At 43.2% G+C, this 27252-nt stretch overlaps 2 protein-coding genes and 1 long non-coding RNA gene across 5 annotated transcripts in view; 2 read left to right on the forward strand and 1 right to left on the reverse strand.

Annotated features, from left to right (window-relative positions):
• LOC117806426 (phospholipid phosphatase-related protein type 3-like) overlaps nucleotides 1-10885 on the forward strand; it is a 28247-nt gene extending 17362 nt beyond the window's left edge. The window contains exons 6-9 of the mRNA XM_034675366.1: nucleotides 1663-1720; nucleotides 5718-5891; nucleotides 6778-7602; nucleotides 9026-10885. Of these exons, the coding sequence (XP_034531257.1) occupies nucleotides 1663-1720; nucleotides 5718-5891; nucleotides 6778-7602; nucleotides 9026-10126 (2158 nt within the window). The 3' untranslated portion in view covers nucleotides 10127-10885. The remainder of the gene's footprint in view (nucleotides 1-1662; nucleotides 1721-5717; nucleotides 5892-6777; nucleotides 7603-9025) is intronic.
• Nucleotides 9981-27252, reverse strand: part of LOC117806432 — a 57267-nt gene continuing 39995 nt past the window's right edge. For both annotated transcript variants that reach the window (XR_004629668.1, XR_004629669.1), the window contains exon 5: nucleotides 9981-10422. This is a non-coding gene — a long non-coding RNA (uncharacterized LOC117806432). The remainder of the gene's footprint in view (nucleotides 10423-27252) is intronic.
• The window catches only part of palm1b (paralemmin 1b), a 35345-nt gene continuing 34229 nt past the window's right edge, over nucleotides 26137-27252 (forward strand). Inside the window, exon 1 of one of the 2 annotated variants that reach the window (XM_034675374.1) lies at nucleotides 26137-26703. The gene's annotated coding sequence lies outside the window, so the exon portion shown is untranslated. Of the gene's footprint in view, nucleotides 26708-27252 lie in introns of both variants that reach the window. The other variant, XM_034675375.1, reaches the window with a different exon arrangement.

Raw genomic sequence — 27252 nt, forward strand, 5'->3', positions numbered from 1 at the left:
TCGGTTAACCTAAAGCTGCAGTTGGTAGGATTGGGGTAAAAAAACTGTACCTTTTTTGTGCAGTGTTTGGCAAAAAGGTCATAACAATCATCAACAGCCATCAATAAATTAGGTATTTTGAGATTATGGCAAGATCTCTGTATTTTCCTATGCCTCTGTATCCAGCAATCTAAAATTCCAATTAGCTCTGACCAATCAGAGCGACTCTCCTGATTGGTCCTCCTACATTGTCCTGATTGAGCGTGCACTAGGATCTGTTTGTGGGCAGGGCTTACAGGAGCAGAGAGAGGGGGTAGGGGTGTAGTTAGAGGGAAATCTGGTGTGGAGGGTTAGTGTTGACATTTGAAATCCCTCCCTGAGCTCATGTTTATTCCAGGACTACCAACAGCAGCTTTAATGTACAAAAATCAGAATGATAAGAAAGGGTTATCTTTGCTTGTAACTCAGGTCTAACACTCTCTGTAAAACCACATGTTTAAACCTTTTTCTGAACCACTGCTGACAAAAGTCTGGTGAGCTGTTGTCTTTCTGAGCTCTGCTAGCTAACTGCTAGCTAAGGAGCTATATTGAATAGACAGTTATGACATTTCTATCAGTCCTCTTCACTTACTCTCTGTGAGAAATAACCATTATTTTGTACCATAATGCCTTACAGTAACAGTCAAAACTTGATTCCTAGCTAAAACACGTAGCATTAACTTGAACCAAGAAATAAAATTGTAAAAATGTTTCTACTTCTAGACTTAAGAGAACTAAGCCTAACCTTAAGGAAGGAAAGTACAACATATTCGATATAATATAATATTAATAATTTGTTTTACGTTGCAGACTAGCGAGGGAGGCAACATTTAATAGTTTAGCTGACTCAGCAATTAAATCTCCATAAAAGTGTCAGCAACATACTAGTGGACAAGGCCTGGTTAGCTATATCTTTAGCTGTTTTTATACTGCAAGTCTGTAACAGCACAGTAATGAAGCTCCACAGTCACTACGCCATTGACGGACTGCTAGCTTGAGGATAACTGAGTTGTTTCAGGCAGACATTTAAGTCATTATTTTTTCCTCATAGTTCCAAACGATAATACAAACTTAGTAGCCCCATGTTTACTGATTTAAATGTCATTCTAGTTTGAAGCCTGAGTCAGTCTAAATGGAAATGGCTGAGATGTACTAGCTTGTTAATGTTTTTTCACCAATAAGGTCTAAATCTAAACAGGTCTTATTGACATCAGATAAAAACACACATCCTTTGAAAAAGAGGGTAAACACTTTACAACAATTAACATAGTTAAACAAGAAGAGCAAATTGAATAAGATTTGGGATTCCCTTTTATCTCCTCTAAATTAATGACTTTGACAAAAACTCATTTGCACTCCACTTATGTTTCAACTAACGGCCCACAGTATTCTGTTTGTGTTTAATAATGCTCACATCCAGTGATACACACACAGTTTGACAAACACAGCCGGGCAGGCGCTCAGGTTTAACGTCAAATAAAGTCAAGAGATGAAAAATAACACGAGCCACCGTGACAAACACATTCAGGTTTATTCAGGAGGGCAGTAAACACAGACTCGGCACAACCTTTTCTGTGAAAACATTTATCTTTCTCTCTCTGCTTTCTCTCCTTGACACCTAACTCTTTCCCTTTCTCCCCTCAGGAAAACATTTCCATCCCAGCATGCAACACTCTCTGGCTTCGCTGCTGTCTATATCTCAGTAAGCACTTCTGTGTTTGTGTACCTTAGTGTTTCTAGCATATTCTGTATGCTTGCATGTGTCTGTGAATGTAAGTGAGACTTATCTCTTGAATTATCTTTCTTTATCCTTAAATGATGTGATCTTTTATAAACTTACATGAGTTGACAAAAAGTTATCTGTTCAATTGCTAGCGTTCATGATAACCATCCGTATGCTTCTATTTTTATACATAACAAATGTTGCTGCTGGCAACATTAAATTGTTTCCTGCATATCAGAGAAATTTGAGCTGGAATTAAATCACTGTTGGTTTATACAATAGTCATGATTGCATTACAGTGTTTACTCACTGAGAGATGTCCGGATTCTAGACTTCTCTCCCTCAGGCGCCACAGATGAATCTGCAAACTTGTGTATTATTTGCTCTGACAGAAGAGTCTGGTCGCCCTCTCTTTAAGAGAGATGCGACCTAATTCAGGTCAGGTCAATCACAGCTGTTTGTCTAGTTCTTGCATTACAGAACTTGACAGTTGTTCATGTAATATACAAGTGGCTACTGATGGTGACGAAATCACTGCAAATATCAGTGTGATATATATAACTAAAGCTGTATGAAATGAATGTTAATGTTCTAAAATGCTACCTTACTTAGCTGCTAACAGATGTGTCATAGTGTGTTGTTTTTATTGATAATACACTAATAATATAAAAAGAATGTGCAGTGCAGTTTCATATGAATGCTAGTTTCTGAATATGTCTTGCATTGCCAAATCTCACAATCAGTAAATACCAGGAACTCTCTGTCACATCAGATTGTGAAGCTTGTATTTATATCCTAGAGCATATTGTCGAGCTTTTTCCCATTCTGCTGTCCAGTGCTGACTGCAGCAGTTTGTGAACTGTTTGGCAAAGTAGCACTGTCACTTTTCCTAGAGGTAACAACCTCGAACACACACCAGCAAAGACACACACACACACACACACACACACACACACACACACACACACACACACACACACACACACACACACACACACACACACACACACACACACACACACACACACATGCTCTCTTCCCCCAATGGCTATTGTGAGCTACTGGCTGCATCACTGCTGCCTCACTGAGCCCAGAGTAATGCTCATTAAAGCTCAACAGACAGATTTCTGATGAGAGTGAAAATGCAAGAGAGGAGGAGGAGAGCAACTGCTTTGGCAGCTTGAGATACAACATGTTGTCTGATCTCTGCGAAGTGAACCAGCAGATCAAAAACATTTCAGTCAGATCATTTTTCCACAGTTTTGCTCTTTGATGACCTCCACGTTAGGTCATGTTTGTCTTGAAGCCAGTCTGTGTGGAAAATTACAATGATGTGAAGCACTTTCACTCTTTCTCACTCTTACATATTTTATCTTATTGCAAACTCAAAGAAACTCGCATATCACTTCTCAAGACAGACAAACATTTGAAATGCAATGAAAATATATAAAATGTCACCCTGCTGACAGATCCACCACAACTCTCTTGCTTTAAGAAAGTAGAGCTTTTTCATGCTCAGTGCGAGATGGACGGGCTTGTTAAAATGGATATTTTTGCAAAGCCTGCTTTTCTGTCACTCAGCTGCCATACATTTTATGTAAACCAAATATAGTCTGCATGCAGGGAATTTAAATGTACTTGTAATATATTCACTCTGCCTTCCTGTGACCCTCCCGCTCCCCTCCCTCTCAGTTTGCTGTCAAAGAATCTTCATTTTAATGGCCTAGTTAACCTCGTACGCAGCGTGCAAAAGCAGCACTAACATCAATCAGGAAAGACAGATTTGTTCACAGAAGTCTCATGGAGCACAAACAATGTGACACCTCATGTTACTTTTATTATAATCTCAGTCGGAGAAAGTAGAGATGTCTATCGAAGAATACATTAACATCTGGAGAGACATTATGTTTCTTTTTTTTAGCTAGGGATGCAAGATTATGGCTAGCTTAGTGCAGCTTAACCTAGCATGAAGAGAGGAAGCATGGGCAATATTTTTGCTTTAAGTTTTGGCTCATATATCTATTTGCCACTCATGACTGCCAAACCAGTATAGACACTTAATTGCAATAAATCAGAAATTCTCATCATAGGCCCAAAATCCATCACTTCCACCTGCCAGGACTTCTCACTCACTATTGATAAATTCACTGTTTCAACATCCACCCATATCCATAACCTTGGCATCATTTTCGATCAGTCCCTCAACTTTCAACGTCACATCAACAATATTTCAAAAACTGACTATTGCAAAAGCATCCTCTACGGTTCACCCAACACCCTCCTCAACAAATTACAATACATTCAAAACTCAGCTGCACGCCTCCTCACTCACACCAACTCCAGAGACCACATCAGCCCAGTCCTCCAGAACCTCCATTGGCTTCCCATCACCTCCAGAATACAGTACAAGATCCTCCTCATCACCTACAAAGCCCTCCATAACCTAGCTCCCTCCTACCTCACTGACCTTCTGCAGCCATATAATCCCTCCTGCAACCTCCGCTCCACCAATGCCAACCTCCTCACCTGTCTCATTAAACCCAAGGACCGAACCTAGGGGGACAAGGCCTTCTCTGTCACTACCCCCACCCTCTGGAACTCTCTCCCCCAACACCTCAGACTCTCTTACTCACTCACCAAATTCAAATCCGGGCTCAAAACCCACCTATTTACAAAGGCTTTTAAACTATAATTGATTGATTTTTTTGTTTGTTTGTTTTTTTTTGCTTTGCTTTCCTTTGCTTATCTATTGTATAATTATTTTTTTGTAAAGTGTCTTAGAGAATTTTAAAAAGCACTTTTATAAATAAAATGTATTATTATTATTATTATTATTATTATTATTATTATTATTATTATTATTATTATTATTACTATGTCCTTTTGGTTTACTTCACACAGAAATTTAACAAGTGTGTTAATGCAATGTGAGGTTTTACTGGAATTCACTGCTCTAAGCTCAAAAATAATCTGTAACAACCATTAACTACTGCAAAATATCATGTTTAACTTTTTATTGCCCTTTTTAACGGATAAGATAATGAGTTATATTGCATTAATTAGTGATTTTTAGAGATTTTAGCAGCAATCTTGCTAGCTCTTTCTCTCTGATTCCAGTCTAAGCTAAGCTAACAAGCTGCAGGCTGTTCCTTCATTTTCAATAGTCATTAACGTGTTTTGTTACCATTTAGATATAATGCATCAATTTGTGATGCAAGTCGCTCGCTAGCTAACTAGCTTGATGACTTGCTAGCTGTTTCCCTGTTTCAAGTCTTAACCAAGCAGCAACTTCCGGTCTAAAAATATGAGTCCAATGCAGAAGTGCCAAAAAATGCAGTTCATTGAGGATCCGATTGAGGCTGGCTCCGGAAGTAACAGAAACCACATACACACCAATTCAAAAAAGCCGATCTTTACAGCAGAAATAAACATGTTTACAGCCTGGTACAAAAGACGAGTGTAGTCTGGATAGCCCATTTCTTTTTCAGCAAACACTGTACAGGGGGTGAATTTTTTTCTAACATGGCAATTACAAAGATATTTAGAGGCACAGCTGACTTGATTGACAGGCGGGAACACTGTAGCTGTTGGCTAGGAGGTTCAAAGCCCGCCTCTTTACGTCACAATCGCTCGACAGCAGCAATATGGCTGCCACCGCCGATGGGCCTCAAAACAGCGCTTCAGAAACACGTGGGTGACGTCACGGATCCTACGTCCGTATTTTATACAGTCTATGGTCTTAACTAAGCAAAGCAAACCAGCTACAGGTTGGTCATATTAAATGGACAGATGCTAGAGTGGTCTCAATCTTCCCCTTTAACTCCCTACATAGTTCCCAGAAGGTCAATTTAACATTTCTTTACCACAAAACTTTTAAATCTTCCCCTGTTAGGATAAAACTGTGTAATGTGTGTCACTGTGTCTTTCTGTGCCTTGCTGTGCGTCTTTAGCTCACCTGTCGCCCCTCTCTCTGCAGATGTATTTCAACGCCAGCATCAGCAGCACGACCAAACTCCTGAAGCCACTGCTGGTGTTTGCGTTCTGCATGGCGGCAGGCCTGGCCGGGCTGACACAGATCACTCAGCACCGCAGTCACCCAATAGATGTCTACGTGGGGTACCTTATAGGAGCGGGCATTGGAGTCTACCTGGTAAGTTAAAGTGTGCAGGAGAGTATATGACAAGCAGTGTAATCAGACTTTTAAAGCTCCATTCGCAAATCATCAATGAAGGAACTTATTTTGTTTAGCTAATTTTGGTATAATTACTCCTTTTATGACCAAATAAGTCGCTGGAAAAGATTTAAACTACTAAATTGTCTTGAAATTGACTTCCTGTTTCAGGCAGTTATTTTCTGAAATGAGTGCCAGTACCAGAAATTGTGTTAAGACATTTGTTTTGTCTAAGGGGAAAATAAAACAGTCAGCTTGCAGCGTAATGGGAATATGAAAATACACATGAATAGGTTTATTTTAAAGTATTTAGTTGTTGCTGGGGCTGGATTGTCTCATTGTGTTCTCAACATTTCACAGCATGTGCTAACAAATCCTCCTTTTTATTTTCATCGCCCCCCCCCACTACGTGTGGCTTCCATAATTTGCTCTCCCAGCAGTGTGTTTTTTTTGGTCAGCTCTATATATAGACAGTTTCTATTACGGAGGGAAAGGAGAGAGAATGAATAATCCGATAAGAATTCTCTGGAACAATTTCACACTTCATTTTAAGAAAACTTGTCATTGCAATTTTCTACGCCTCCCCCCATCCTTTTAGTCTCCCTTTAACTCGTCTTTCAGTTTTTTTTAAGAGGGGGAGCACGTCCTCCTCTCATTAAAGGAGGAATTCTAAGAAAGGGGTAAAGAGGGATTCATGCTGACCCCACATTAAACAGGAGGGGGAAGGAAAGATGCCTATTCATGCATTTATTCCATAAAAGAAAAGAGATTAAAGAAAATAGATTTTGCCGCTTCCGTCTTCATTTAGCATGCAGGATACTTCTCCTCACTTTTTTCTCCCGCGTCTCCTCTTGTCCTCTGTCAGGCTGTGTTTGCTGTGGGAAACTTCAAAGCATCAGAGGAAGATGCTCATTCTTTACAAAGACTGACACCAGCTCAGCAGAAGGACAGCCTGAGGGTGCTGAGTCAGCGCGGTCATGACTCCCTCTACAGGAAGACTCCCAGGGTGTCTGAGAGCAGGGAGGAGCTGGGGGCGGGGCTTGGCTCTGGAGCTCGCAGTAAGGTGAGGAGGGAGAAGGCGTCCCTGGCCTCCCTCAAACGAGCGAGTGCCGATGTGGAGCTCCTTGCTACTCGCGGTCCCATGGGGAAGGAAACCATGGTAACCTTCAGCAACACTTTACCCAGAGTTGCGAACGGGAACAGCCCCATCTCCCCCTCAGACGAGCCTGCCACCACGCAGCGTCACATGACCTTCCACGTGCCCTATGACCCCCAGAGGTCTCGGCAGCTGGTGACCGAGTGGAAGCAGCGTTCGCTCGAGCTCCGCAGCCAGAGCTCACGAGACGAGGATGAGGATGACGAGGGAGATGAAGGAGGAGCAGCAGCAGGAGGAGAAGGAGGAGAGCAGGAGATGCCTTCCTCTCTGTATCCCACAGTGCAAGCCAACAAGGGCATGGCAACGCCAACTGCAGCCAGGATGGTGGTAGCACCCCCGCTTGTTCACATCCCGGAGGAGGCCACTCGGCCGCCGCCTGTTTCCCCTAAGAGTGCCAAGACACGTGCCAAGTGGCTGTCACTCACAGAAGAAGGAAGGGTGAAAGAGCCAGGACAAGGGCCCATCGCTGTGTCTACTCCCAGAGTGCCGAACACGCAGCCCAACCAGCCACCCAGCCAGCAGAGAGTCACACAGGTGAGGAGATTACTAAATAAAAGATTACAAATCATAATAACTACAATAATTTGAGAAGCAATTTCTCAGTTTTTAATTTCGAGTGGCCTGCAGCCAGATTTGAAAAATACAGTTTAGACAGGAGAAGAGATTTAACAGCTGCCAAATGCTGTGTGCTACACACACTTGTGATTTATTCTGCTGGTATAATCAAAGCAGAACAACATGAGTGGAGGCAATTCAATCACTAGTTCCAGATTTTAAAATACTCCTACAAGGGTTCAAACTGTGATTATCATTGGAGATAAATCTTGTGTAATGTTTTTTATAGAAACTGAATTTGTTACGAGTCCACTATACAAGGTCTATTTCAATACATGTCTGTTTATTCTGGGGTTTAATGCAGTAGTAAGCAACTTTTGCTAATGATTTATGTGCTAGCTTCTTTTCTTGACATTGCAGTATGCAAAACAATCTCAGTACAAGGTCCAATCAGTAGCTGTTATGGAGGTTTTCGTCAGACCAGAATGTTTTCAATGTAACCATGCTTAGGGCCTGTGTCCATTAACAGTGTTTTTTGCAGTGGCTGCACATATTTTCTATGCAATACCAATGCAGTTCTGCACTTCCAGTGCTTGACATCCTAAGTGCAAAAATGCTTTCAGTCCTGCCCCCCCCCCCCCAACACACACACACACACACACACACACACACACACACACACACACACACACACACACACAAACACTTGCTGTCTATCACTGACAATCAAAATCAAGAAGGGGCAGTACTCCTGATTTAACTCTGTCAACAACAATGGCGGAGGGAAGTGAGACTAACCACACGTTTCCGAGAGTGTATTTCCATGCCTAGAACTGCTGCTAATGCTACAACATGATATTCATCAGTTTTAAGTTTTCTTTGTAAAAGTTAATTGACTTAAAATACATTTAAAGCACACAGATCATTATTATTATTTATTTTTTAACTATGTTTTTGGGCACTTTTGCCTTTAATGACAGGACAGCTGAAGAGAGAGAAGAAATGTGGGGAGTAGAGAGGAGGGGAAGACATGCAGCAAATGGTCGACCGGCCGGGAGTCAAACTGGCAACCTCTGCAACGAGGACTGTAGCCTCTAAACGTGGGGCGCTTAGACCGCTAGGCCACCAGCGCCCCACGGAGCATTTTAAAACATACTTAAGAGTCACTATTAAGGGAAGCTGAAGTGCAAGGGGACAAGTTTTGTAATTAAGCAACTGTAAGTGCAGTGGGAAGTTCTCTGAAATTGAGGTTGTGGGCGCTGCCAATGTAAAAAATACTGTCAGTGGACACAGGCCCTTAAGTTTCCAGAAGACCAAAATGGACCTTGCTGGAGTTAGCTGAACTAGAGCAGCTATCAGAGCATCTTTGCACATGCTGATGAGATTTTCTTCTATCCTCCAGGTGATAGCCATGTCCAAGCAGCAGAGTCATGGACCCCTCGCTCCATCAACAAAGACCTCAGAAGGCGGCTCCTCATCCGGTGGTGGGTCAAACTGCTCCGAGTCACCCTACTACAGGATCCCATCAGATCGAGACAGCTGCACCGGGAGCAATCCGGGAAGCATCGCTGGAAGTGGGAGCATCGTCACCATCGACGCTCACGCACCTCACCACCCGGTGGTGCGCGTGTCTGCCAATAACGGCAAGCCGTGGGAGTGGAGGAACACCATCAGTGGAAACATGCTGACTGCAGACACAGCGGGGGACAAACACCGTGCGGCGCTGCAGCGGCAGGAGAACACGAGTCACTATCGCGACTACAGGACGCTTCCAATGAAAACAGACTCCATGTGCTCCTCCTCTGCCAGCGGGAGCAACGAAGGAGGTGCAGAGCCGCCTCCCCCTCCTCTCCCTCCATCCTCCTCCCCTCTGCCTCTCCCTCCTCAGCTGTCCTCATCCCCTCTACCTCCACCTCCTCCCCACTCATCTTCTCCTCCCCTGCCTCCCCCACCACACTCCACTCCAATTCCTCCTCCTCTCCCTCATCCAACCTCCTCTCACATGCATCCACCTCTTCACTTGTCCTCCCAGATGTCCCCTCCACCCCTCCCACCTCCTCACCCATCCTCTTCCCAAATGCCCCCACCTCCTCACCCATCTTCCTCCCACATGCCCCCACCTCCTCACCCATCTTCCTCCCACATGCCCCCACCTCCTCACCCATCTTCCTCCCACATGCCCCCACCTCCTCACCCATCTTCCTCCCATATGCATCACCCTGCTCACCTCTCCCTCTCCCAAATGCCCCCACCTCCACTCCCACAGCCATCTTCTTCCCCTTTACCACCTCCACCTCACCACTCATCCTCCATGCAGCCACTTCCTCACCCTTCCTGCTCCAGCATGCTCCCCCCTCCTCCCCACCCGGACTTACTGATGGAAGCCCACAGCCAGGCACTGTCCCGCAGCTCCACGCTGCCTCGCCGGCCTTCCGTCTCCGCCCGCAGCCATGCCGAGCAGGAGCACTACTACAAGGCCATGCAGAATGAGCGGATGTTATAGTGACGGGGAAAGACAACAGACATCATTGTCACATATGTGATTGTTCTAAAGGAGACACAACTGAGAGAGGATTTGAACAAGGGAAGTTTCAGCAGGTGAATGCAGATATGACTTTTAAAAAAAAGAGACAAAAAAAGGTTTAAAGACTAAATCCAGAGCAGCAGCTTCAGTTTAAAAGCCGGAATGAAGGAGGCAGCAGAGGTGGCGTACCATGTTGAGGTCTGGCAGCTCACACACACACTCAGCAGGGGATCGGCTCACACACACTGCCCACAGCGCCAGCTCCACGGACTGGACTGAGAAAAGATCAGACAAGAGAAAGAAAGTTGAGTCAAACAGTGCAGAGTTAAGAAAAAAAATCTTACTTACCTAACATTTGAGCTCACACATCCTCTGTGCTCCTTCATTCAAAGACTGAATGAAAGCTGCTGCAGCTGAAAGAGAGATATCACAATGAGCGGTCTGGGATTTGCTAAATCAGGCTCCCCCTGAGAGGCGGGATAAGACTGAGAAAACAAAACAACTACAGGCAAAACTAGCTCTCCTCAAACTCAGCTGTTTGAGATCCAAACATTACGCACAGAGAATTCGCTGTTGCAACCAGCTGAAGAACTCATCCTTCAAAGCATCCAAAAAGCTACGAATAAAGAGAAGAATGCGGTGATGTTGAGTTCAAAAGCAGGTTCAAGAGTATTAGCTGCAGCCCACAAAAGCATTAGAGTGTTTTGACTCCTCTGAATAAACACACCAAATGGGGAATTTTGTGTTTGATGCCGAGCGAATCTGTGAGAAATGCACCAGAGAGAGACGGCTTAGGAAGTGTTGCTTCTGGACGGGGTGCGAGAAGCAAGGAGGAGGGGTGTGCATAAGGAGGATCACTAACAGTTGGGCGACCCTATGCAGACGTCACTGGATTACTGTTGTGAACATGAGAGGCGGTGGAATGGAAAGAGAAAATTGCTCCTGAAGTGAAGAGGGGTGATTTGGTCGCACAGCACAGCATAGCACAGCACAGCGAGCCAGGCAGCCAGTCTGTCTTTGCTGTGTGCAAAACCTGCCGCAGAGCCTGAAGTGGCTCTAAGGAGATTAACGTTTGTTTATCAAACCATGCGAGCACACTCTTCCCTCAGTTGCTTCTTCACTTTTGGCCCTCTGGCAAATCCGAATTGTGACTGGAATGTTAATGGGGAAGCTGCCCAGCCAGAAGTGCCACCAACATGCACACAGAACAGACACACCTACCTTCCATCTTCAATGCAGCTAACTAGCATGTCTGTTTTAGACCTGTTAGCATTTCAGAGTCTTGGTACCACTTTCTAATCATGCATACTTTATAAGGGGTATATGAACTCTTGCTTTATTTATGATCTTTCATGTTTGATTTATAGATCAGTAATCAGATGTTCTTCAGGGACACGTTTGAATTGTTTCAGCTGTTTTGCATACAAAGCACTGCAGGGAAACTAAATAATATTTCCAACTCAATATTTACTATCATTTATTCATCCATCTGTTCATTTATTCCAACACAAATTAATTCTTTTGCAGCTTCACAAGATAGAGTCAGTCCGTCAAAAGGCTGTCTTTATTTGAGTATGCTTTATTAGAAAGTGATACCAAGGTTGGTGCTGTTTCTTCATGAAATGAATTACCTATTCGTGGGACAAAAGTGAACTGTAAATGGCAAAACCAGCACCATGACATACCAGCAAAATGTTCAGAAGAGTCAACAAAACAACTCAAGGGAATACAGATTCCTCATCAACAGGTATTGGGCAAATTAGCCTGCTGATGAGGAACAGTTAATTCATTCATACAGCCAAGAACAAGCAAATAGGTTCATGTCCAGTTGAGATTGTAAGTTCCAATTCAAAGAAGAGTTGTCCACCTTAATTAAAAAAAAAAACATTATCAATGACCGTATAAAAGATGAACAGCATGTCTCCATCTTCTCCCATTGTGCAAAAGTGAAGCCAAAATACCTCCCACAATTTGGAGTAGAGTCTGCGCAGGATTCCGGCCAAATTCCACCAGATCCGTGTCCGGTCCGTCTCCGATCCATCATGGCACAGGATCTGATAGGTTTCTATTCTAGTCAATCTGTTAACCCTCACTGGATCCAATCCGTTGCGTTCCGGCTGCTTCTCTGATCCGGCAGGTCAGAACGCAACTGATCAGATACGCAAAACTTCTATTTTTGCCAGATGCCGGAGCAAGACGCATCAATAACCACAGAGCAAATAGAGAGGGACAGGAAGTCAGGCACCAAAACAAACTAAAAACCTGGTTCATTTTCAGAATAAAACTTTCTTTCTCTGTCTTTTTGAGCGGGGCCAGGCCTTGAGTCAACAGGTCAGAGGTTTTCAGATGGGGGGAGGAGGAGGAGAATCCTTGATTCAGTGATTGCCGCGGGAAAACCTTGGTCACATGACTCCAGCTGTCTCACGGTCCTGCTCCGTGCTGCGTTCCGAAAACACAACCGGTGGGTGTTGATGGACGAGAGAGCACGTAGCTGGACGCAGCGGATCTGGTGGAAGTCCCGTGTTAGCTGGAGGAGCCGCGGTAGTGACATTCCCTGCCCCTCTTTGCTTACAAAAACTGACATTAGCATTACCAATAAAACCTCAAAGGTCGGCCAGTTCTTTAGCACAACAGACACTAGCGGTTATTGAAAGTTTAATGACGCTTGTGCTACTTTTTGTCATGTCGTTTTTGTCATTAGAAATGACATTATACCCACATGGCTTCTGTTACGCTACACTCTACCTTGTTAATCAGGTGCAGAAAGCACTGATGGAGCAGCATTCATTAACAGAACTGTCAATCATGGCGTTATAATCACTGTTATGGCTTCAATTAACTATTTAAAACTAAAGTTCCCAGAAGAACAAGCACTTGAATGTAAATCAGCATGATAAGAATTTAATATAATGACAGAAACAATGTTTGAGAAAAATGTATTCGGCCTGTATTTTGGTTTTAAAGTTCCATCTGTTGACATGGAGGAGGCGGGCTTTATGGTTATGGATGTTTTGGCTTTACTTTAGGAAAGCTGTCACGTCATCCATCTTTTTACACAGTCTATGGTCAATTAATCTTTGAAATATGTAATGGTAATTAATGACAATAATAATGGATAATTGCAGCCCTATGAAATAAGCTTTGAATGGACGTTTACAACTCCAGAGGAACGGCGTGTTTTCCTCAACACTCCTGCCTCTTGTGTATTTAAGCTATGTTGTATAAAGTTGTTAGCCGGTTTCTGTCATTTCATACAGCTAAGGTTTTTTATCAGAAGATATTCCGTCCAATGACAAGTGCTTTTTTTTAATTTTACTTTGATCATTTTTTCATGAAAGCTACAGACCTACCTACACAGCGATTCAAAAAAAGTTGTTTTTCACCCATGAAACATCTGAAGGGAACATGAAGTGATTCTGTAGTTGTGCAAGGAAGGGGGGCGAGTTAAATGGAACAAGTTGTGTTTTGTAGTGGAGCTGGTAGATAATGTTGCTCGTTGGTTTGTGCTGCATGTGTGTGTACGAGCGTGTTTTTTTTTTAAACTTCTGTGCTTCAAGTTTTTTGACTGAAATACATGCTGCATTTTTCAGTGCTGGTGATTACCGTCCTACTTTCTCACATTTTTTGACTGTACATTTACTTGATATTCCCTAATATTATTAATACTCTTATTACTCCGCAGTCCTTTTTTATGGGCTACTGTTTTTTATCTGTGTTGATGTGTAACATTAATAACATGATTGAATAAAAAACGAAAACTTCTTAAGGGAGTCTTTTTCCTGTGTTTGGTGGCAGGTGTGTGTGGTAATGCCTCTTAAAATAGAGACAGGGTCAATGTCGTGGCAGCTTTCACAGCCACTCTAATGAAAAGGATCCTCGCCATTGATTCTTGGGTTATGAGGGCTTTCATGCTCATTCATACTGTACACTCACACACAGACGCACACGCAGCCAGACGGATTCAGCGCACGCACATTTGCAATGCAACATTTGCTCTTTTCCTGGGGGCTAGTGTCAGGTTTCTGTAATGAATTCTGCGAAAATGTTGGTCAGTCCCAGATGACCTGCAGGAAGAGTGTGTGTGCACGTGTGCATGTGTGTCTGTGTCTGTGTGTGTGTGTGTGTGTGTGTGTGTGTGTGTGTGTGTGTGTGTGTGTGAGAGAGATAAATTGAATTTGATTTTATGTGATGGAATGTGTTTTCTGTAAGCTTTTCTTTTTCATTTTGAGGAGGATAACTATTTAGCATTTTGCAAGAATTTAAACTAAAGTTGAAATCTTGGGGAAATTCTTGGCATTTCCAAACTACCATGACCTTTTTGAATAAGATAAAATGTTGTAAATAACGTCACACTTTCTGTTTCAGTATAAGATTCAAGAACAACTCAGATGAGGAAGATTTTTTTTAACATGTTCCCTTTTTTTGACATTTCAATTTAATCCCCAAAATGCAAAACAACACATTTCCTGGTAACCAAACCCATCCCTCTTTGTTCATTCTGATCTAGATTAAAACATGATTCACCTGCATTAACGTGGATGATTCTGCAGCTTGCATGCGTGTGTGTGCGTTTGTGTATCAAAGAATTGCGTGGTCCAGGTTATGTGTCCACTTCAATATCACTCACATTTGTGCACTTTTCTATCTGCATGCATGTTGGAGTGTTTGTTTCAGCATGTATGCATATGTGTGTGTAGGAGTGTGTGTGTCCGGTGCATTGGAGCATTGAGCTGTGTGATGAGGCCGTGCAGGCGGTGGGGGTGCAGATGGTGTACTGAGGCCTGAGGATAGTCAGCCTGTCCATGACTCACACACTCGGCAAGCCAGCATCTCTCTCGATCTGTCTCTCTCTCTGTTTCTTACTCTCCTCTCCCCTTGGTGGCCCAGAAAGCATAACAACAAGTGTGTGTATTTGTGTGTGTGTGTGTGTGTGTCTCTGTGACCATGGGAGGCAGCAGAAAATGCAGACTGAGCTGTCTTTGTGCATGTGTCTATTTTGGTGACTGTGTGCCTGTGTGTGTGCCGATATCCGTGTGTGTGTGTGTGTGTGTGTGTGTGTGTGTGTGTGTGTCCGTACTGACCAGAGGAAGCTGCTGACATTCTCTTCGGGACTGATTTACCACCGTAGAACGGCACAAAAAGCCTTTTGTCCGCAGTTCTTTTATCTCACTCACTTTGTCACTATCATTCTCCTCCTTCCATCTCACTGTCGACTCACAGCGAAACCTTTACACAAGGAGGAAGAGGATTTGGAGATTTGGAGCTCATATCCTGATTTTCCACTATCTCTCAGTTTCTTGAATGAAGGATTAGGATGTTAAAGGGTCACTGGGATCATTTTACTATCAGATGGATCAATAAAGAGGGTCACTTTTATTTAAAGAAAGTCAAACAATGATCTGTGTTTTCAATAAAACAGTCTTTGATTCATGATAATCAAGCTCTACTGCAGTCCGATCCTTTAAAGTTATTTTTTATCAGGTTTCATTGTTGAAATGGAAGAGGAGTCCTCTTTAAGGGGCTGGACCAGTTATAAAAAGGAAACCCAAGTGTTGGTTAATATTCCCGTGGTGTCATGGTTGTTAAAATCTACAGCCATACCCTCACAGGAGATTACATTTAGTCTCAGATGGGCTTATTACACCATGTTCAAAATCCTGTCATTTGTCGAGCCACCAGACACAGACCTTGTAGCGAGCTCCTCTGGATCCCAAAGAGATAACCAGCCTAAATGTGCCAGTCAGACATCTCCCTCCACAGCTGGGGGCTAACGCTGACATTTCTACTAGGCTGCTTCTCTGAGTCACTCCCTGGATTTCTAAGGTTTGTCTCTACCTAGGGGTCCAAGACACAGTACCTTTCAGAAAAAATCAACATTCCTTTTTTTTCTTTCTCTTCTTTTTTTATGTGACCAAACAAAAGTAAAAGCTAAAATACAGACTGACAACCTGCCAGAGAAGCTGGCAATTTCACAGCATCCACAAACAACATATCATTTGGACACATTTTTCTACTGAGGAGAATGATTTCCTGCCATGGAAACTGCAGTAAAGCTCAGGATATACGCTAGCTCTCTTTACCTCCAGGCTTTAGAGTGTTGTCATCGATACACTGTTTTGACCTAACTGGGTTTATGAGACTTTGATAGGGTCAACCCACCTTGCAAGTCCACTTCTACTTCACAACAATTTGGTTGGTAATCAAACCCTTTGTAGCAATACGGCAAGTATTTCAAAGTAAGACTAAATGAGTTTCATTTCATGTTGTTCTATTTATTATGTTGTGGCACACGCCAACACTAAAAGCTTTAAAAACAACTGAGATTACTGTGTTTGCACAAGTGAGCATCGTAACACCCAAGATAATCCAGTGTTATCTCATCTTCGTGTTAGAAAAAATCCAAACACACTATGCATAATTTTGGCAAGGAAAAACCATCAACATAAGAATAGGAAGTACGTACATACCATAGACTGTATAAATAATGGACGTAGTATCCGTAACGTCACCCATCTGTTCCTGGGCGCTGTTTTGAAGCCAATCAGCGGCGGCAGCCATATTGGAAATGCAGAACTCAATCAGGCAGAGTGTGACGTAAAGAGGCGGAGTTTGAGCCTCCTAGGCAACAGCTATATGTTCCCGTCTTTGAGTCAAGTCAGTCATGTCCTTATTTGGGCAAAAACTCGTAATCTTAATATCTTCTGAACCGTCGTGTTAGAAATAAATTCACCCCTGTACAGTGTGAGCTGATAGAGAGATTACCTACGTAGAGCCAAGCCGTTTTTTGAACCAGGCTGTAAACATGTTTATTAATGCTGCAAAGATCGTCTTTTTAATTGGTGTCTATGTGGTTTCCGGTGTTTCTGCAGCCAGCCTCAAGCGGATTCTCGATGAATTGCAGTTTATAACACTTCCGCATGGACTTTATATTTTGCAGCATGGTTTTTACCTGTTTTTTTTCTGTCTACAGACTTCACTGTCTCATTGGTTTTCGTGGTCCTGCTTGGTAAGTTCTGGTGTTATCACCTAGATTTAAGTCTTTGATATCAAATAAATTTGGTATCAGTTGGAAGGCCCAATGAGTTTGTGAGCTGTCTGTAAGGCTAGATCAGTAAACTGTTCACGTTAGCCATCAACCCTGGGCTTAACATCTGCACCATCTGGTACACATCGACACTTAGCTCCTGGAGCCTTTGTTTACCACCATTCTAGTAGCTCTCTGCTAATTGCTATAATTAGCAATATGATTACTATGAAATACTACTAAGCTAATATTAAGTAGGACTAGCTTGTACCATGGTTACTGTAGTGTCTCTGTGTATTAATATGCTAACATTTTCTCTTTAACATTTATGCTAATGTCACTAGTTTTACGGATATTGAGTCAATGATAAAAGTGTTGGTTAGTTTGAAGAATTGACCTGATGATACGAAATAAAAAGTTCAAGGACCCAAGAGTGTTTTATTTCACCCTGATATTAATTCATGGGCTATATATTATGGCAGTCTTTCAAATAATGAGTCAAATATTTCACCGGAAGCTACAAATGCTAACCTGCTGGAGGCACTTGAGAAAAGTCAAGAATATTCAGTCTCAGACGGATTTTACCTTTGAAGACCATGAATGATTTCAATGTCAATCCATAGCATTTATGACATAGTTAGTCATCATGGTAGGCTGACCAGTAGACCACTATAGCCATTACTTGAGTTGCTAGATGCTAGAAATCCATGAAAACCCTCCATGCCGAGTAGATTTAATACATGTCTGACACACTGTAAATACGATTGCTTCTAAAAATTCCTCAAAAGTCGACTTTCCATCGATGCAGGGCTTTCATGTGACAGCTTAAAGATACACGCTACAGAGCAGGGAAAGTTTGAGAGTCTCTCAGCCCCCCTTCTCTCTGCTTCTCCAATTATACTTGATATGTCTGCCCTGCTGTCTCCTCGTGCTTTCCTCTGAGGGTTAAGACTATAAAGATAGGGGGATGGAAACAACACACTCCTGGAGCCCTGTACCCCCAAACACACTCATGAAAATTTAAAATGGAAAAATGTAGGCTAAAACCTAGATTCACTGATGTATTGTTGCAGACAAATGTCCTCAGACACAATGACATTCAAATGCACAAATACACCCTCGCCTCCTTTTGCCCTCGTGCTATTTGTCTACATGTTAAATCAGAGGAGGGGGAACAGTGCAGTGTGTTTGAGCATGACTGGGCTGATGTGGTTGTGGCCTTACATGCATGAGTAAGACATTACAGTACATGGCTTCAATACCCTCAAGGCCTGGTAAAGCGTAGTAACACACTGACACAGTTATCAGACCGGTATAATTGGGTCTGGGACTGTACGTGTGTGTGAATGTCTGCATAGGAGAACATTAAGATATGCATGTCTTTATGTATGTGTGACCCTTTTATGTATTCGTCTGAAGACTTATGTCTGTTCTCCTTCACTGCCCTTTAAACCTCTCAAATTTTCAAATGTGTAATCCAAGTAAGCATGTAAGCATGCATGTTGGGGATGGGGGACGAAATTTCATGCCATACAGTACTAGAGTAATTTGTGGGTAATATAAATACTACACAGTATTGCCCAATAAGAAATAATAAAGACCTTAAGTATTGCTCTTTTATCATTAGCTTGCTTGTGGTTTCTGCGCCTGCATCTCTCTTGAGACCATAATGCGGGATGTCCTTGTGGTTGATACCCACGTATTGGCTCCCACAGCATCAGTTTACAGACAGCTCAGAGTCTCTCGAGCAATGACCGGCTGGCTTCATCTTTCTGGATGCTATACTTTTCACTCATCCTTGGTGTAAGAGCCAAAAATGATTTAAAGGTGTGCATAGTATCTACTTTTGAGATTTAGGGTAGGATATTATTTGTATATTTTGTGATGTTATTTTTTGTTCTTTGTTTATGAAATGGTTTATTGTGTGGTCACGTTGATGAAGTAAATAGCAGGTAATATGTTAGGGGCGGGGATAGTCTGTTAATTTAAGTTACCTGTTACCTTTTATTTGGAGTTGGGGAGAGGGTGAGCTGGGTCGCCGTATTTTTGTTGACCGCTATCTTTCTTTGATCACTGTGATCGCTTTAATCATCAGTATGTTTTGGGCATTTTTGCCTTTAATGACAGGACAGCTGAAGAGAGACAGGAAATGTGGGGAGTGGAGAGTGGGGGATGACATGCAGTGGATGGTCTACTGGCCAGGAGTCGAACCGTGACCTCTACAACAATGACTGTGGCCTCTATACGTGGGGCACTTAGACCGCTAGGCCACCAGCGCCCTTAATCATCAGTTGTGCACGTCATCATGAGTTGATTATCTTTTTTCGTTAATAAAAGGTTAAACAGATTTTTTGCTTTAGGGCCTCTCAGTGGCTTTCTGCTCTGTGAAGTCACTACACTAGGTAGCCCTCCTTATACTATCTTAAAGGTGCCATGAGCGCCCTGGTTAAGGTTTAGAACAACACGTAGCATGCTAATGTAGCATGTTGTTATAATCAGATTAAAGGCTTGGGGGCGGCAGTAGCTCAGTCCATAGGGACTTGGCTTAGGAACTGAAGGGCTGCCGGTTCGAGTCCCAGTATGGACAAAGTTTGGCAAGTGGACTGGTGGCTGGAGAGGTGCTGGTTCACTTGCCTGGGAACTGCCGAGGTGCCCTTGAGCAAGGCACCAAACCCCCAACTGCTCGGGGTGTGCTGGTTGACGGCAGCATCCTCACTCTGACATCTTTCCCAAAGTTCATGTCCACTGCATGTGTGTGTGTGCATGATTGTATGTATATGTATACCAAAAAACTGTCCGTGAAAAAATTTAATTTCTCCCCTGGGGATTAGTAAAGTACAATTCTTGATGCGTGTACTTGCGCATCTTAATCGGATCAATTTATTTAGCGTCCACGAAAACAGTGAAGTTGGACTTTCCAATCAGAATTATTACAATCAGGTTGAAGAACGCACATGTGGACAGTGTGAAAGGATGTTGTAGGTGATGACCTTGGTTTCTTCCGCATGAAGCTTAGACCAACGATGCTTAGCTTAGACCAAGAAAGCTCAGACCAATGAAGAGCGATACATGAAAATGACAAATGAATACTTAATATACTGTGGAAATATCATATTCTCAAGGTTCTGGTGATTCCAGATGTGTCCATCGAAGTATGTTTACATCTCTTCCCTCTCCATGTGTTCTGCATGCATTTGTAATGACCTCATATGTCACCGTGTTTACTCCTGTGCATGGTCTCAAAATCATACATGTCTCTCCTGCCAGGAGAAAACCGTCAGATGTGGCACAGTTTCTATGGAAGCTGCTGGCAGAGGATCACGCTCTCTCACAGCCGTCTGACCCACTTTCAGTCCTCACACCACCACGGTGAAGATGTTTGCCGAGGGAAATTCTGCTGCATTATACAGAAAAAACACAAACATTTAGCCAACCCTGCATCATTGCACAGTGCCGTGCCAAAATCAGATAGTGAACTTTATTAAATCTGCATGTGCTCACAGGCACTCACTCGAATGTATACTGTAGCTCTCTGTAGAGTTGAACCAGTGCTGGTAATCCAGTATGAAATTAAAAAAGACACCCCCATCCAGTCAAAATCAGTCAGTCTGGGATTATCAATTTAATGAGTAAATTAGAGCACAGCGGCACTGCTCTCATCTGTGCTCATGTCTGTGATTCGTCCTATTTCATATCAGCTACAAGCAGAAGAACACAAACAGAGACGGCATCTAAATGTATTTCTCTGGGTCTGAGTGTATCTGCCTGCTTCAGATAATTTTTCACATGGTAGTCATCTTTATCATGTCACTGTGTCACATGTTGTAAGTGTTGATCAAAGACTAATCATTGATTGATAGCCATGATCGTGTACACAGTGCACAAAGGTAAAAGAGGAAGATGATGAAACATGACTTTTTTTGGATGAGTCTACACACACACAAGCTATTTGACTCCATTTCTCTTCTCTGCTCTTAATGTACTTACACACAGGAATAGACTTAACAGCTAAAAATGAGGGCAACAGAAAAAAGGAACAAAGAAACCTGAAGACAGAAGGAGGGAGGACAGGAATTAAGATAACAGGAAAACAGGAAAAAATGAGAAAGGGGAGCAGGGAGGGGGGAGAAGATCTAACAGAAGAAAAAAAGGAAAAGGCAAGACAGACAAGACAAATAAAAGGATAAATGAAGAAAGAGTAATATCCGGTCAGGTATTGAGAGCAGGCTTAAAGAAGATCAGGGGAGGGAATAAGGGGTGAAGAATAAAAGTGTGACTTAAAAATCAAGCAGTTACAACAAGTGGGTATTACAGGGAAGAAGTGAAAGAAAGAAGGGGGGAGAGAGATCAGGAAAGGTGGCAAAATGAAGCATGGAAGGATCAAATGGAGGACAACACTAATGAGCAAAGGGTGTGTCCAGACTTTCTGATTGGGGTGGTCCATGCCCTCATGCAGGGGGGGGGGGCGTCATTAAAGGTGTCATCAAATTCAGGGTAAAGGTTGTTTGATGAAAAAGAAGTAAAATCTTATCATCTTATGTTAAAGGTTTCAAGGAGATGTAAAGTGTTACATGGAAATGCTACTAGTAGAGTGGTGCTATACGGTCCAATTAATTAGTTTGAACCAAATTTCCATCTTTGATCTGGTAGACAGCCATCACTGATCAGGATTGTGCAGTGGCACCTAGGTTAGCCAATCAGATTTGAAGGAGAGCCCATGCCATCCCTGGCAAACTCTTCTGGTAGCTGGTAACAAGGTACAAGGAAAGGATGGAAGAGAGGAAATAAAATATATCAAGGAATGAAACAAGGAAGCAAAAAAGGATGTGACAAGGGGATGAATGGATGGAGTTTAGGGGGGAAAAGGAGAGATAAACTCAGTAGACAAGCTTGGATGTGTATTAAGGGTGATGTTTGGAGAGCTTAAAAAGGACAAGGTGATGAACTAAAGGAACAAAACAGGGTGAGACAGGAAGGAACGAGGTAAGGAAAAGAAAAATGGAGGCAATGAATGGACCCCTGTCAAGTTTCAATTGGTGCTCTGGGTGAAAAACGGTAATAAAAGTGCTGTCAGACCACCATGGCTTCCAGTTGAGCTTATGAATGGATAACCGGCTACACCGGGATACTCGCTGACCTGCATAACATCCACTGATTAACACACTGCCACATCTGATGCCAACTGGATCCAGCACTGGAAGTGGGGAGGTCTTAGGAGCAGTGTGTAAGACAGAAAGACAGACAGATAATGAGAAAGAGGGATGAAGGAAATAAGAATACAGCTCCAGCACCATGAGCCAAGCGTGATACTGTGTGTGTGTTTGTGTGTGGGTGGGCGGATGCATCGGCGGGACAGTGACAGTAGGTGTGTAGCTAATGATGCTGCCACAAAATGAGGCCGACACATCAGCTAATGCACATTTCCACTGCATGACCCTCATTATTCCCCTGTGGATTTACAGCGATGTGCATTTTTGTGCGTATTCAAAAGAACAGACAGATTAAGAGAAGCATATAAAAAAAAATCTGCTAGTCTTTTATTATTTATGTCTGCTTTATAGCCGCATTATTCCCTGCAGAGGAGGGACGTACAAATCGAGAAAAGAAGAAGGACGTTCGAATGAAAGATGCAAATTCGACAGTTAAAAAAGGGCTGGAGAGAAACATTATCTTTTCATGCACTTCAGTGAAACAGCTCATTACAAACCAGAGAGAAACAACAAGAAAAGTACAAAATCCTGCATCTCCTACACACGCACACCCACACACACACATAAAGGCATGACAGGAGCGAATACAAAACCATCAACAGAAGCCCACAGAGAGATGAAATGACATTTAAAAACATACAGACAGAGGCAGAGATAGTGGCAGGTAGACAGGGACACAAAAAAAGAATGACTAAAGAGGAAAAGTGAAATGTTTTGGCGGTTTTTTTTTTTCCCTTCTGGCCCAGTGCGCTGAAGGTATTCGAGGATGGAGGGAACTCTTTATGCTCCCTCTCCCCTAGGCCTCCATCTGCCTTTCAGCTCACACACTCCGTCTCTCTCCCCTCCTTCCACCCTCTTATCCATTCACTTTTCCTAACACCCCCCTCACCTCCCCTCCTCTCCTGCTGTGGATTTACACCCGCCTCCACCAAATTCCACTCAGTTATTTTCATTTTGGGTAATTTTTATTCTGCCGATGTTTATTCATGACCGAGGTTCTGAGAGAGAGATAAGAAGCCAAGTGCTGAGCTGGCCCCGAGGGCTGCAGGGGCTCCAAGTCAGTCTCTGCAAACACACACACACACACACACATTCACAAATAAACACATCAGAAAAAAAAGCTCCTACTGGTGCATGTTTGCATACAGGATCACATGACGCCACACATGCTGCCACATACATGCACAGTGTTCGGTTTCCCGTCGCGTACAAAGTGAAATGTCTCGCCTGTGGAACGCCACTATCTTTTTCAGATTGAGCCCGAGCCGGCTGCCTCCTTTCATTGTTTCAATTTCTCAAGAAGAGAATCTCTTTTTAAAGATGTCAGCGTCAAAACATGGCTGACCCTCATCTGTCAGCAGTGTTTATTGTGATGTCACGACAGACTCACACAAACACCGCAAGAGGGGTGTCTTTATTGGCGAAACCCTCCTCTTGGATGTATTTGTGTGTATGTTGCCTGTTTTGGAGCTTGAGCGTATGCAAGTGTGCATGTGCGTGCTGAAGGATTTGAAGTTAGAATGGCCAGAGGGAAGGAGAGAGATGAGAGACGTGATGTGTTGAAAGTGAGCAAAAGACACAAGGGAATACTGACGGGGTTTTGTCTTTCACAGTGGGTTCAAATCCGTCTTATCTGCTCAGTCGTTTTCCTGCTTCTCCACCTTTCTCCAGGTCCCCAGACGCTACACACCAGTCTGATCCCTGTCTGCGCCTATATCTGCACCTTCTCCGCCAATTCAAACAGAGGCTGAGTCTGAGCTTGTTCTTGGCATGAGGGTGCCAGTCGGTTTGATCCCATTTGTTGTACTCCCTAAAATAACCACTCATAATCACACCTTCAGGTTTTCTTGTTCCTTCTACTTTCATAGAGATCCAGTGACTCTGGAGGCAGCACATCTTAGAGCTCTGCATCTTGCTTTTTAAAAATCCTCCTTTGGTTTTTTTTCTACAGGGAACCCAAAACGCCTTTTGTCTTCCCATACTCTATGCAAATACCTTTTTATGTGTTCACACTAAAGGCAAAGCAAATGTTATTGAGCAGGCTGATTACATGCAAAGACAGAGCAAATCTGAAACAGATACAAATTAGCATAGGGTGATGTAAAGCGAAAAATTTGCTTGATGCCATGTTGCAAAAGCCTCTCAGTGTTGAGAATATACGTACATTTGTTACTGTGTGTTTGCTTCATTGTACAGACCGGACCAGGAGAAAAAAACAGTGTGTGGAGAATTCCCGGATTTTTTAGGAATAGCCTTTCAACAGGAAATGTTTGTGTCTCACGGTGCAAACAACATCATCACCCCATCCACCCACTTGCAGTGAATTCAGACCACGACTGTTAGCTTCTCCCTTCCAATCACCTGACAAGCCCTGCACCTTATCTTGCATACAACTACTCACCTGCCTCAACTTCACTTTCTGGCTTGATTCCACAGAAACCAGGGCATTCTTTACGTTAAGATGCCAGGTGCTCTGTAGTGATGTCACTCGTTCTTTTACCTCATTTTTACCATAGACAGTAGAAATAATGGACGTAGTATCCGTATCCTGTTTCTGAAGCACTGTTTTGAAGCCAATCGTCGGCGGAAGCCATATTGGATAAGCTGAAGTCAACCTCACTTAAGTCGAGCTAGTGTGAGGTAAAGAGGTGGACTTTGAGCCTCCTAGCCAATTGCTACAGTGTTTCAACCTTTCAATCAAGTCAGCTGTGCCTCTCATAATGGAAAACTCATAATCTTAATATCTATGAAATTGACACGTTCTGAAAAAAATCACCCCCTGTACAATGTGTGCCGATTGAGAAATGGGCAAACAAGACTACACTCTTTTTTTGTACCAGGCTGTAAACATGTTTATTTCTGATGGAAAGATCGGCTCTTTTAAATAGGTATGTATGTGGTTTCCGGTGTTTCTGCAGCCAGCCTCAAGTAGACGCTCGATGAACTGCAATTGTTTAACACTTCCGCATGGGCTTTAATTCTCGCGGCTGGAGGTTGCTGCTTGGTTCTTACCTACTCTGACCTGCCTGCCTACCTAGCTATCTCTTTTCTGTTAGTGGTTTGGCTTCTCACCTTCCATCCAAAACCTGTCAGTAGCTATCATATGGACAGTGAATATTTGTATTACAACAGCACACCTGCACTGTCTGCATTTGAGTCCTTCCTTCCTACCAGACTCTGAACCTTAATAGATAGGACTTTTTTCAAAATACATGTATCCATAGATTCCAGCTTTCCGTTATTTAGAGTTCACCTCCTCCTCTTCTTCTCTGGAAGGGGTTGAATCTTGTTGAATGATATAAAAAAAACTATACCTTGGTTCAATGATCAGTTCTGAATTGACTGATTTTCTGTCAGCCCACCTGTCCTGACTAATGAACATATCTGGAAGACTAGCACCACCTGCTGGATGCTCAGCGCATGTGCAACATATTTTGCCTTATCCGAGGATGCAGATGTGAAATAATTTGGGTCAGACAACAATAGTCCACTCCACAAAAGTCTAAATATGTTCACATTCCTAAATCACTGATTCATTTACTGAACGTTTGACTGGATCAAAAATCCAGGACGGATAATCCCACATCTAAATCCCTGCCTCAGCCTCAGAGCTGGACTTTATTTATATAACAGAATGAAAACACATCTTTGAGAAAGTCTTGACGTTCAGTCTCCTGGCCACTAGATGGAGAAGTGGTGCAGAAATAAGCCTTCAAGAATGGCCCTTTTCTCCTCAAGTAAGGGAACTGGATGTGGTCCCAATTTAAAGCAGCACGTACGCGGGTCCTCTGCAGCCCTGAAGCAGACAGCCTGGTTCCTTTGGACGTCATATGATAACGCTGGAGGAGAGCCAGAGGAGGACCTGTATCTCAGTCAGCCACCGCGCTGCCAGGGCCCCCTTTATCTCTACCAGGCAGGGAGGCGTTTCCCCCCCTTCTCTCTCCCTCTCTCTCTCTCTCTCCCACTCCCCTCCACATACCACACTCTCTCACCAAAACTACACTACAACCTGCTTCAGACGACGCCCCATCGCCCATGAGATTCCCGCTGTCGTACGTGGTTTTCGCTCGAGAGGAAGCCATTTCTCTCTCTTTATTGTCGAGCTGCGCGCTCGTGCTGCCCACGGCATCACCTCGGCAATAACAGAAGGGGTGCCAGCCAGGAGAAGAAGAAGAAGAAGAAGAAGAGGAAGAAGAGGAGGAGGAGGGAGAGGAGGAGGAGAGGAAGGGGTGTTAGAGTATTGCGAATTGACGTTCAGAAATAAACAAGGAGACACCCCTGTTTGGAAGACGTCTGTGGCGGGAAGCGACAGGGATCTGCAAGTGAGTAAGTCGTGATTCAAAGTGGGCTCGTGCTCATGTTTTCTTTAATCTGACCTGTTTTTGCGATTTTTCCAGCGGCGCATTTTTTTTTTAAAGCATCCAGCCCATGATGGTAGCATCCTTTGCGCCTGACAGGAGGGATGACAGAGCGAGACACAGGGATGGAGTCATTGTAGAAATGTTGCCTTTAAATATCCTTATTATTAAATCATCTGTTAAAACGAGCGCTGCTTTGATACAAGGTTACAACTAGTATTCACAAGAGGCGCAGCGTCCTTAAAGGCAACAGCACAATAACAAGCTCCCATTAAAGTCAGGCAGCTTTTATGATGAATTAAAAACAAAAATAGCTGCATTATTATGTCATGTCAACACCCTGTGCTGGATGCCCGGAGGCCTAATTCACTGTACTGTACTGTACTGTACTTTGAAGCTGTGATCCAGCCGAGCAGACAGGTGTAACGGGACGACATGTTTACGTAAATGACTTTGATGATCCATCATGTAATATCGACCTGTTTAGAGAGGAGAGTGTTTCAGGGTGGATTC

Source organism: Notolabrus celidotus, chromosome 22 (assembly GCF_009762535.1).
Source record: "Notolabrus celidotus isolate fNotCel1 chromosome 22, fNotCel1.pri, whole genome shotgun sequence".
NCBI lineage: Eukaryota > Metazoa > Chordata > Actinopteri > Labriformes > Labridae > Notolabrus > Notolabrus celidotus.